Source organism: Sus scrofa, chromosome 3 (assembly GCF_000003025.6).
Source record: "Sus scrofa isolate TJ Tabasco breed Duroc chromosome 3, Sscrofa11.1, whole genome shotgun sequence".
Classification (NCBI taxonomy): Eukaryota; Metazoa; Chordata; class Mammalia; order Artiodactyla; family Suidae; genus Sus; species Sus scrofa.
This window is the reverse complement of record NC_010445.4, coordinates 80,998,624-81,011,179: the sequence shown is the minus strand read 5'-3', so window position 1 is coordinate 81,011,179 and position 12,556 is coordinate 80,998,624. Positions and strand designations below refer to the sequence as shown.

Sequence of the window (12,556 nt, the reverse complement as noted above, 5' to 3'; positions counted from 1 at the left end):
GGCCGCACCCATGGCATATGGAGGTTCCCAGGCTAGGGGGGTCTATTCGGAGCTGTAGCTGCTGGACTACACCATAGCCACAGCAATGCCAGATCTGAGCCATGTCTACAACCTATACCACAGCTCTCGGCAACGCCAGATCCTTAACCCACTGAGCGAGGCCAGAGATCAAACCCGCAACCTCTTGGTTCCTAGTCGGATCGTTTCCACTGTGCCATTGTGGGAACTCCAGGCCTGACTTTATACTATCATGCTTTAGTCATTTGGAAAATACTTACTCACAAAGTTATTTAGATCTTTTCAATATTAACACATTTCATTATAAAATAACTTTTTAAAATCACATTCATTAATATCACCACCAATCTCATCAGAAAAGTCTTGATAAGAAGTACCTTTGTGGTGCAGCAGATTAAGGATCCAGCACTGCCACACCTGTGGCACAGGTCACAACTGCGTCTCAGGTTCAGTCCCTAGCCTAGGAACTTCCATTTGCCACAGGTGCAGCCAAAAATAAATAGTTGGATGGATAGATGAAGAAAGAATAGATAGATGAATAAATAAGCCAATCAGTTTTTTATTTTTATTTTTTAAATTTTTTTATTTTTTGGTCTTTTTAGGGCCACATCTGTGGCATATGGAAGTTCCCAGGCTAGGGGTCAAATTAGAGCTGTAGCTGCCAGCCTACACCACAGCCACAGCAAAGCCAGATTGTAGCTGTGTTGCTACAAACTACACCACAGCTCACAGCAATAGTGGATCCTTAACCCACTGAGGGAGGCCAGGCATCGAACCTGCATCATCTGCATGGTTACTAGTCAGATTTGTTTCCTCTGAACCATGACAGGAAGTCCAAGCCAACCAAATTTTTAAAAAGAAAAGTCTTAATAAACAAGGTCCTGGAGTTCCTGTCGTGGCACAGCGGAAATGAATCCAACTAGGAACCATTAGGTTGCGGGTTCAATCCCTGGCCTTACTCAGTGGGTTCAGGATCCGGCGTTGCCGTGAGCTGTGGTGTAGGTTGCGGACTCGGCTCGGATCCCGCGTTGCTGTGGCTCTGGCATAGGCTGGTGGCTACAGCTCCGATTCGACCCATAGCCTGGGAACCTCCATATGCCTCGGGAGTGGCCCTAGAAAAGGCAAAAAGGCAAAAAAAGAAGAAGAAAATGCTATTACAAAAGAATGTGTTTATATGTATGACTGAGCCACTTTTCTGTACAGCAGAAATTGGCACAACATTGTAAATCAACTATAATAAAAAATAAAATGAAAGAAAAAAGAAGAGTCTTTAAGTCTTGGGAAGCCAACAAGTTTACAGTAGCAGATGCTAGTTGTCCAAAATTCTGATTTTTACTTGAAAGCTCAAATTTTATCATTGGTAACAAATTTGGTCATTTTTTTTCCCTAGAAGTGAGGGGCTCACTTTGTTCATTTTTTAGGAAATGTCTGCTAAATACCCAAGTATGAATAATTAGAGTTGCCTGTCAATCCTTCTTTCAAGTAAAACTGGTGTACCTTGGAAAAAGCAGATAGTTGAGCTTACCTTGAACACATTGAAACATCACAAATGTTCCTTTGCTGTTTTCTAACTGCAAACTTGTGGTAAAGATAATATTGCTTACTAATACAGTTTGTTGCCAGGCTTTGATTCACTGCTAAGCTACCACGGTTTTACCCACTACTGGTTTGGCATCATGAGTGCCAAGGTTAACACAGCGAAACAGGCAAAGCATTACTTTTTTTTTTTTTTTTGCATTACTATTATTATAGAATTACTATTGTTTTAGAAGTAGATTTCTGTAATCGATTTATAGAAATTTTAACTAATAGATTCAGTTAAACTATTTTTAACTAAATAGATTCCCAAGGTCCACTGATAGCACTTTGAGAACCACTGGTTTATAGTGTTTTATTTACCTTAATTGTGTTTTGCCATACTTGCAGAGTACAACGGTAAATCACAGTGTTTGTGGATAAGGTTGGCACTAAAGCAATAACAGTTTTATAACTTGGAAGCATTTGATTTAACAGTAAAGCTAAAAGTGGAAAAAAGCTAAAAAGATATTCAGACTCATCTCTTATTTTAATATTGGCTGTATTACCCATGCATGTGCTGTTTATTCTTTATAAGCAAAGTAATTTCTCATATGCAAGTGCTAAATTTAAAGTACATAGAGAAATTAAACCTCACATTTTAATGTCTTTGGTCTTTTTAGCATTTAAGAGTTGATGTTAGAAGGATTTTTTTGCATGATGAATATGAATGCTTTGTTTTTCAGGGTGTAGAGTTACTGATGAAATTTTGCATTTAGTGCCAAATAAAGAAACTTTCAGACTCACCCTAAGAGCAGTCAAACTGTGGGCAAAACGTAAGTATCCCAAGTCTTTCATTTTGCATTTGCATTATAAAACTATAATCTTCGGTTGCTAAGAGAGCACTTATGGAAACTCCTGGACCTGTTGATACTGTGGGGGATCGAGGTCCATTAAGTTTTAGAGAAGCTGTTTCTTTTTCAGGGGCAGTGCTTATGGTGCTCTGCTGTGTGACTCTCCCTTCTTTTCTCATGGATGAAAACTAAAAGCCCCTGGCTGAGCATCTTAGGTTTTAGCCAGAGAGTCAGAATGAGTTAGAACTTGAAGAGTAAAACCCTTGCTCCTCTTCGAGATCTCTATAGCAGGATTGTCTTACCTTTGTCTCCCCATCACCAGCAAAGAGTCTGAATGTTCAAGAAATTTACTGAATGAAGAACCTAAAGTGATGGTTTTAACCTTTTTGTTTTTCATCTTATAACACTCTTCTAATAAAGCCTTGAACTGTACTAGTTTATAGGATGTGGTTCATAAAAGACCCAGTCCTGAGCTGGCACAGCACATTTTGTATTATTTGTAACACATTGAAGTGTTGCACTTTTGGTACTAGGTTTTACATAGTCTAAAAGAGTGCTTTCCAATAAAACTTTCTGTAGTGATGGAAGTATTTCATATCTGTGCTGTCCAACACAGCAACCATGTGGCTATTGAGCACTTAAAATGTGTACCTGAGGAGCGGAATTTTTTAATTTTAATTACTTTAAATTTATAATTAAATAATATCTAAGAAGTGAAAACATAGGTCCTCCCAAAAACTTGTACACAGTTGTTTATAGCATTATTAATAATGGTCAAAGAGTAGAAACAGCCACAAAATATGGCGTATTCATAACATGGAATATTATTTGGAAGTGAAAGGAATGAAGTATCAATATGTGTTGATAGCATATGTGAGTGTTGGAACTATTGTGTGAAGTAAAAGAAGCCAGTCTGCATATTGTATAATTCCATTTATTTGAAATGTTCAGAATAGGCAAATCTGTAGAGATAGAAAGTAGATTAGTGATTGCCTAGGTCAAGAAGGACTGGTGGAAGATTGTAATTATGTGATGGTTTAAGTTTTCTTTTTGGGGTGATGAAAATGCTCAGAGTTGATTTCAGTAATGATTGTACAACACTGAATAGACTAAAACTCATTGAATTTTATATTTTAAATAGCTGAATTTTATGGTATGTGAATGTTAGCTCAATAAAGCTGTTAGCAAAAAAATATATAGCCACATGTGACTTGTGGCTACCATATAGGACAGGTCACATCCAAGAAGACCTTAAGTGGGAGTTCCCATTGTGGCTCAGCAGTAAAGAATCCAACTAATATCCATGAGGATGAGGGTTCGACCCTTGACCTTGATTGGTGGGTTAAGGATCCTGTGTTGCCCTGAGCTGTGGTATAGCTCCAATTCAACCCCTAGCCTGGGGATTTCCATATGCCACAGCTGTGGCCCTAAAAAAAAAAAAAGACTGAAAAAATAATAATAAGACCTTAAGCAAGTAGAATTTGTCCTTGCGCTCCATTGTATAATCAGGATAAAGTAATTTGCAGTAAAGGGATGTCATGAACAATTTGGTTTTCCTTACAGATTAAATTAAATACCATGTCTTATCAATTCTTAGATGCATGTTTTTCGTATTTAACATATCTGAAATGATATTTTGTATTTTTTTCTCTTGCTTTGTGGGACACAAAATAATTTGTGTAATAACTGAGGGCATCTTAGTTTTGATGAAATATGGTAATGCTTTTTTATGGATTGTTCTAAGAAACAGTCATATAAGAAATGGCTGGAGTTCCCTTTGCGGCCCATGGATCCCGAGTAGGATCCATGAGGATGCGGGTTCAATCCCTGGCCTTGCTCAGTGGGTTAAGGATCTGGCATTGCCATGAGCTGTGGTGTAGGTCGCAGACAACAGCTTGGATCCTACATTGCTTGGCTGTGGCATAGGCTGGCAGCTATAGCTCCAATTTGACCCCTAGTCTGGGAACTTCCATATGCCATGGATGCAGCCCTAAAAAGCAAAAAAAAAAAAAAAAAAAAGAAAGAAAAGAAATGCGTAATACCAGGAGTTCCCTGGTGGCTTAGTAGGTTAAGGATCTGACATTGTCACTCTTGTGGCACAAGTTCAGTCTCTGGCCTGGGAATTTCTGTATGCCACTCCTGAAGGAATAAAAGAGAAAAGAGAAAAATGAGTAACATTAATATTGTATTTTACGGAGAGGTATACAAATTTTTGCATAATAATGAAGTTAGTCCCCAACTGTACACTTGATTTTAAAATGCCCAAAAATATGATTACGGTAGTCCTGTCTTACCTGCCATTATGGTTTCCACAGTTGTAAATACATGCAATCATCTACAGTGTGAAAATATCATGTAGAAAATTCCAGAAACAAACAATTCATCAGCTTTAAATTGTGTGCTCTTCTGAGTAGTGTGATGAAATCTCTCATCATTCTGTCGAGGACAGTAATGGTATTGTAGTATTTGTGTTCACATAATTCTTATTTATTTATGGGCCCAAAGTGCAAGCAAGAATAGTGATGCTAGCAATTCAGATTTGCCAAAGAGAAGCCTGTGAAGTGTTTCCTATAACTGAAAAGATCAAAGTTCTCAGTGAGGAAAGGAAAAAATTTAAATGCTGAGGCTGCTAGGATCCCTATAAAAACAAATTTTCTATCATGAAATTGTGAAGAAGGAAAAAGAAATTCATGCTTGTTTTGCTGTCCCACCTCACACTGTAGAAGTTATGGCGACAGCTAGTGATAAGTACTCAGTTAGGATGAAAGGGGAATTAAATTTGTATAATAAGATATTTTGAGACAGAGAAACCATATCCACATAACATTTATTTTAGTGTATCATAATTGTTCTAATTTTGTTATTATTGTTAATTTCTTACTGTGCCTAATTTTTAAATTTGTAAATTAAACTTTGTATAAGTATATCAGTATATAAACATGGTACTGTGTTTTGGGCATCCACTGGAGGTCTTGGGACATATATATATACCCCTAGAAGATAAGGTGGGACTAGTATGCCCTTGAAATTTTGTTTCTTGCCTGCTTGTAGACCTTCCACGTATCTTTCCTCCTCCCTTTGATTTCTCTCTCAACCATAGATAGTGAAAAGTGGGAAATCCAGTGTCATATCCATAGAGCCCAGTTAAGCAGTCAGAACTGAGGCAAGAAACTGAGATGTCTGTTTTGGAGGGCAAAGTAGGGGGTAAGATGAGCAGCTTAGGGTTTACTAATCTTGGTTTTAATGTTTCTATAAGGAAAAAAAGTTCTAAGCAAATCTTTGGAGGGAAGTTATACTCTTCCTTATACTTGAATATCATGGGTAGTAGGTCCTAACCATAATTAATAACTTAATTTTCTAGGACGTGGTATTTATTCCAACATGCTGGGATTCCTTGGTGGTGTCTCCTGGGCAATGCTGGTTGCAAGAACTTGCCAACTGTATCCAAATGCAGCAGCTTCTACTTTAGTTCATAAGTTCTTTTTAGTTTTTTCTAAGTGGTAAGTGTTCATATGCATATTTTCACTGTTTACTAACCTCAGCCTATATGTAAATTTGTTTGGAAATTTAAGAGCTATGCATAGGCTTCTTCTGTTGGCTTACATTTCTTTTTTTCTTTCCTTTTTTTTGTGGGGGAGGTGTTCTTTTTAGGGCCGCACTAGCAGCATATGGAGCTTCCCAGGCTGGGGGTTGAGAATCAGAGCTGTAGCTGCTGGCCTATGCCACAGCCACAACAACGCCAGATCTGAGCTGTGTCTGCGACCTACACCACAGCTCACAGCAATGTCGGATCCTCAACCCACTGAGCAAGGACAAGGATTGAAACCAAGTCCTCATGGATACTAGTAAGATTCCTTTCCACTGAGCCAAGACAGGAACTCCTACATTTCTTTTTAAGTTAAATTTTCAAACATCAAATTGGAGGCAATGATGGGACATCAGATGATGCTTTCTTCTGGGGAGTACAATGTGGGCCTTTAGCTTGTGCGAAATGGTCTTTGCCATTTACTAGGTATGTGTAAGGTAGATGGCAATCTCATATATAAAATAGAGATGATAATCATAGCTACTGTATGGACTTATTAGGAATATTTTCAGTAAACGTTAGCTGTTGGTGTTATTAAATTATCAGGGTTAAATCCATGAAAGCAAATGGAGGGGAAAAATTCAGGCTTAAATTAGTTATAGCTAATGGGCACAGTAGTATTGGTCCTTTTAGAGAATACTACTTTAACATAAGCAGCTTTTTCTTCTATATATTTCCTTCATCTGCTTTTTTTTTTTTTCCCAATACCAAATGCCAAAAACATTTGCTATGTGAAAGTTGGAGCAGAGCTGACTTTTAATGATTGTAACATTTTATATAGTTCCTGAAATAAGGTCTTATGTGAGTTAATTTGCCTCTTTCACGTTAGGGAATGGCCAAATCCTGTGCTGCTGAAACAACCAGAAGAAAGCAATTTGAATTTGCCAGTTTGGGATCCTCGGGTATGTGACTTCTTATGACCTTTCATTAAAACTTTCAGGAAAAGGATGATTCTATAAGATACAGTCTGGTTAAGAATAATTCCTCTTGTCCTTGCTCATCTTCCTTCTGTGTATCTATAGTCCTTTCTCTCTACTGTATATTTTGGTGCAGATGGTTTGTATCTCCAATACCAATCTAAATGTTATGTCATTAAAAATCGCCCATCTAAGACTTGATGAGTGGGTGTATCAACCAGGATGTCATAATCCATTGTTAAAAACTGTCTTACCAGTTACTAATAATAGTTATAGTACGTAAGTATAAAAAAGATTTATTTTGCAGTGCAGTTTAAAGCAGATTCATGGTTCCAGGATAGCATAACTCTCACTCACCTTGCAGTTTTATTTGCTTTTAGAGTGAGTGCTTATTCCTCTAAGTAACCAAGGGGAAGTGATCTGTTGAGTAGGTGCAGAAGGAGGATTGAGACCCACTGGACCAGATAATTCTTTTTTGCAGTTATGATACTATATTTCCTTGGTTCTAAAAGACAATGGTTTATAAGCTGCACCATCAATTTAACAGCTTTTCAGGGGAAAAATAGACTTCTGCAGAGTTTCCGTTAACTTTAACTATCAGACACATCTGACTTCAGACATAAATGTACTTGGGGAGGGGAAATGTACTTCTTAGAATTGAGGAAATGTAGTATTAAATTTATATTTCATATTCTTCAGACTTTTGGGGAAGTGAAGTGAGGACAACTGAAATAGGAGAATAGATCAATTATTCTGCTTCTAATTTCACAGGTAAATCCATCAGATAGGTATCATCTCATGCCCATAATCACCCCTGCCTACCCACAACAGAATTCTACGTATAATGTGTCCACATCAACTCGAACAGTAATGGTAGAAGAATTTAAACAAGGTAAACCTGTTAGCCCTATTGCCCTTTACATATTCCCACGAGTTTTTGCTTGACAATAACTTTATTCTTTATTGCAGTTATGCCTATTATTTCTGAAGTTTCTTTCAAATGTGTATGGTTTTCAGTAATTGGTTTTCCAAGATATATGATAATATTAAGTCCAAAAATGGAACCACCCCAATCTGGTTGAAATTGACTTTTGTATCCTAAGGGAGAATATAATTTACCCTTTTTTTTTCCTCTGGGACATGGTGGGGTTAGAGGTTTAGAGGGAAGGGTGATAAAGGAGCTGATAATACAAATGTCAGTTTTCAAAATCAGTATCTGTCTCTCTCTCTCTTTAGGTCTCGCAGTCACAGATGAAATTCTTCAGGGGAAATCAGATTGGTCCAAACTACTTGAGCCACCAAATTTTTTTCAAAAATACAGGTATTTAAACTTTTGCATTGTGTGTGTTTGTGTTTAAGGAAGAAAGTTAAACAACTTAGAAAATTAATCACACGATAGGTGACAGTTGTCACTTACATTAATTGCAGGGTCTAGAATTAATTTTGTGAAAATTAGAGCATGTTTCAGTTTTCATAAAAGTGTGCCATTATTAGCTCTTTTGTTCATTAGGAGGGAAAAAAAAAAGTAATGATGGAAAAATCAGACCTTAACAGTGTTTTTGGGCTTTTTTTTGTTGTTGCTGTTGCTGAAAATTCTTCATAGACATTATATAGTATTGACTGCCAGTGCATCAACAGAAGAAAATCATCTAGAATGGTAAGACATTTCAAGTTCTTTACTACTCTGTGATAACATAGTTACATGGTGCTTTATCATTTATAAAACATTTTATTTTCAAAATATTAAATCTTATTGGTGACTGTTGTACCTGACCAGTATTTTAAGAAATGCCATCAAATTAATGTTTCAGAAGTGACATGAGATAAAGATATGTGTACAGATCTTTGCCTTTTGTCACTTCTCAGAGTCAGATTTAAACAAAATTATAAGGCAGTTTGATTCTGATGCCTAATCTGAGTTGTCCATTCTTTCCATTATGTTTTTGCCATCAAAACTAGAAAGACATTGTGTATATGTGTATTTTTTAAGTATGTTGTTGGTTTACAATATCAATTTCAGGTGCACAGCATAGTACTCTTGTAGATTATACTCCATTAAAAGTTTCTACAAGATAATGGCAATAATTCACTGTGCTATACAGCATGTCCATTTTGCCTATCTATTTTATACATAGTAGTTAAGTCTGTTAATCCCATAGTCCTAATTTGTCTCTCCTCTTTTCCCTCTCCCCTTTAGTAACCACTGGTTTTCTATACTGTGAGTCTGTTTTGCATATACATTCATTTGTATTATTTTTTAGATTCACATATAAGTGATGTTATACAGTGTTTGTCTTTCTTTGACTTATTTCACTAAGCATAACATTCTCTAGGTCCATCCACATTGCTGCAAATAGCAGAAATTTTTTTTGTGGCTAAGTAGTATTTCATTTTGTACACAGACCACATCTTTATTCATTTGCCTGTTGATGGACATTTGGATTGTTTCCATACCCTAGCTGCTGTAAACAGTGCTGCTGTGAACATGGGAGTCATGTGTCTTTGAACTAGTGTTTTTACTCTTACTGGTATACCCAGGAGTGGAATTGCTGGATCATGTGGTAGTTCTATTTTTAGTTTTTTGAGGAATCTCCATACTGTTTTCCATAGTGGCTGTGCCAATTATATTCCCACCAATGGTGTAGGATGGTTCCCTTTTCTCCACAATTTGTTATTTATATACCTTTTTTTTAATAGCCATTCTAATAGGTATGAGGTGACATCTTGTTGTTTTGGTTTGCATTTCCCTGATGTTTAATGACCTTGGCATCTTTTCATATGCCTGTTAGCAACGTGTATGTCTTCTTTTGAAAAATGTTTATTCGGGTCTGCCCATCTTTTGATTGGGTTTGTTTTTTTATAATAGTTGTATGAGCATATATATATATTTTTTTTTTCTTTCTTGTCTTTTTAGGCCCGCACACCTGTGGCATACGGAAGTTCCCAGGCCAGGGGTCAAATTAGAGCTGCAGCTCCCAGCCTACACTGCAGCTGCAGCAGCACCAGATCCGAGCCATGTCTGCAACCTACACCACAGCTCACGGCAATGACAGATCCTTAACCCACTGAGCAAGACCAGGCATCAAACCCACATCCTCATGAATACTAGTGGAGTTCGTTAGCACTGAGCCACCATGGGAACTACGCTTACATATATTCCTTTAGTTTAGGAGATAGTGGCATGAAATGTTGCAGAATTTTAAGCTTCTGCCAACAGATAGAAGATATTTTTGGTTAAGGAGCAGTGTGTTCTTTCCAGTGCATCTGAATTCATTCTCTCTGGCTTCAGTGTATTGTCATCCCTAGCTCCATCAGACAAACTTTTAGGCCAACAGAGATGTTTGTGGTTTCTGGAAAAGGAAGACACATCATTGTCCTTTTTTTGGCAGAGTTGGGAGAGTTGGGAGCGCCGGGCCTGTGGCATTCCCAAGCCAGTGAGTGAACCTGCGCCAGAGCAGCAACTCAAGCTGCTGCAGTGACAGCACTGGATCCATAACCCCCTGTGCCACAGTGGGAACTCCGTACTGTCCTATTTTTGCTTCAGGGGTTTAACATTTATTTCGCTAATAATTAAAGAGATCCTGAAAAGAATCTTTTCACTAAAACAGTATTTCTTTCGTCTAGATCAGGAGTTATAAAACTATGGTCTGGACCAAATACAGTCCTCTACTTGTTTTTATAAATCAAGTTTTATTAGAAAACAGCAACATTAATTCACTTATAAATTATCTATGGCTGCTTTCCTGCTATATGGCACAGTTGAATAATTGTGACAAATGTATGGCCCAGGAGCTCCTGTTGTGGCTCAGCGGTAGCGAACCCAATGATTATCCACGAGGATGCAGGTTCAATCCCTGGTCTCACTCAGTAGGTTAAGGATCTGGTGTTGCCAAGAGCTGTGGTGTAGGTCAAAGACACAGCTCAGATCTAGCGTGGATGTGGTGTCAGCCAGCAGCTATAGCTACCAATTCAACTCCTAGCCTGAGAACTTTCCTGTGCCACAGGTGTGGCCCTAAAAAGCAAAAAGCAAAAAAAAAGAAAGAAATGTATGGCCCACATGAGCTACCTCTTAAGGATCCAGCATTGTCACTGCTATCGCTTGGGACACTGCTGTGGCACAGGTTTGATCCCTGGCCCAGGAACTCCTGCATGCCGCAGGCAATGCCAAAAAAAAAAAAAAAAAACACCAAAATGTTTGGTCCACAAAGTCTAAAATATTCACTCTGGCCCTTTGTAGAAAAGGTTTGCCAGAGTTCCCTCCATGGCTCAGCAGAAATGAATCTGACCGGTATCCCTGAGGACGCAGGTTTGATCCCTGGCCTTGCTCAGCAGGTTAAAGATCTGATGTTGCCGTGAGCTGTGGTGTAGGTCACAGATGCAGCTCAGATCCTATGTTGCTGTGGCTGTGGTGTAGGCCAATGGCCACAGCTCTGATTCAACCCCTAGCCTGGGAACCTCCATATGCTGTGAGTCCAGCCCTAAAAAGACAAAAAAAAGAAAAGGTTTGCCAAAATCTCATTTAAAATATCTTGGAGAAATAACTCAGTGTTTTGTATATCTGCATACACAATTATAATTGTGTGTGAAAATGTGTTATAGTTTTTCTTTTTAATTCATAAAATCATAAGGTCATGATTCTTAAGTGAGGTAGAAAATAAAGTTGATGAAATTTTCTGTATTTTAGTAGTATCTGATCTGATTTTAGTGAGTTCTTTTTAAAATGTAATATCTAGTATCAGTTTTGTGAAGGTTAGAGAGAGCATGTTTATTTCATGCATCAAGTGCCAGTTTAAAAAGTTAGCCTTTTTGGAGTTCCCGTTGTGGCTCAGTGGTTAACAAACCCGACTAGTATCCATAAGGACGCCAGTTTGATCCTTGGCCTTGCTCAGTGGGTTAAGGATCTGGCATTGCCATGAGCCGTGGTGTAGGCTGCAGGCGCAACTCAGATCTGGCGTTGCTGTGGCCTCAGCCAGCAGCTATAGCTCTGATTCTCAACCCCTAGCCTGGGAACCTCCATGTGCTGGCGAGTGAGGCCCTAAAAAGACAAAAGACAAAAAAAAGTTAGCTTTTTTTGGTTAACATTACTTAAGTAATATGTTAGCCTTAAGGTTTAGACATGAGATTTGAAAGTAGAAAAAGATTTAAAACCAGATTAACCAGCAGTTTTTGTTCCTGCTCCAGTCATGACTATTTTATGGTCTTAATAGGCAGGGATCAGAAATGCATTTAAATAAGTCAGTTCTTAAAAAAGAAAAGGGAAGAAATAGAGATTCACTAAGTAACTTCTCGTTTATTTGAATGGTATTTTGAACAGGGTCCCTAATATACTGAATTGGTTTTTTTTTAATGAACATATAAAGCATCATATAATGCGCCGTTTTGTTTTCTTGGATGTAACTTCCAAATTTAATATGAAAAAATTTTGTCTGTTGTTTTATTTTAGGGTTGGATTAGTAGAATCTAAAATTCGTGTACTTGTTGGAAATTTGGAACGGAATGAATTTATTACCCTTGCCCATGTAAATCCCCAGTCATTCCCAGGAAATAAGGAACATCATAAAGAGTAATTACTTTTTAATACTGTATTTCTTAAATAATGTTATCTGACATAGGCATTATTAAAAATGAGTTGTGAGACGCTATTTACCAGGCCCTCCCGGAGGATG

At 37.7% G+C, this 12,556-nt stretch overlaps 1 protein-coding gene across 2 annotated transcripts in view; it reads left to right on the top strand.

The window, feature by feature from the left end:
* PAPOLG (poly(A) polymerase gamma) overlaps positions 1-12,556 on the top strand; it is a 38,975-nt gene that overhangs the window by 14,190 nt on the left and 12,229 nt on the right. For both annotated transcript variants that reach the window (XM_003125108.5, XM_013996138.2), the window contains exons 8-14: positions 2,280-2,369; positions 5,749-5,887; positions 6,803-6,875; positions 7,662-7,782; positions 8,127-8,211; positions 8,494-8,547; positions 12,334-12,453. In XM_003125108.5, the coding sequence (XP_003125156.1) occupies positions 2,280-2,369; positions 5,749-5,887; positions 6,803-6,875; positions 7,662-7,782; positions 8,127-8,211; positions 8,494-8,547; positions 12,334-12,453 (682 nt within the window). The remainder of the gene's footprint in view (positions 1-2,279; positions 2,370-5,748; positions 5,888-6,802; positions 6,876-7,661; positions 7,783-8,126; positions 8,212-8,493; positions 8,548-12,333; positions 12,454-12,556) is intronic.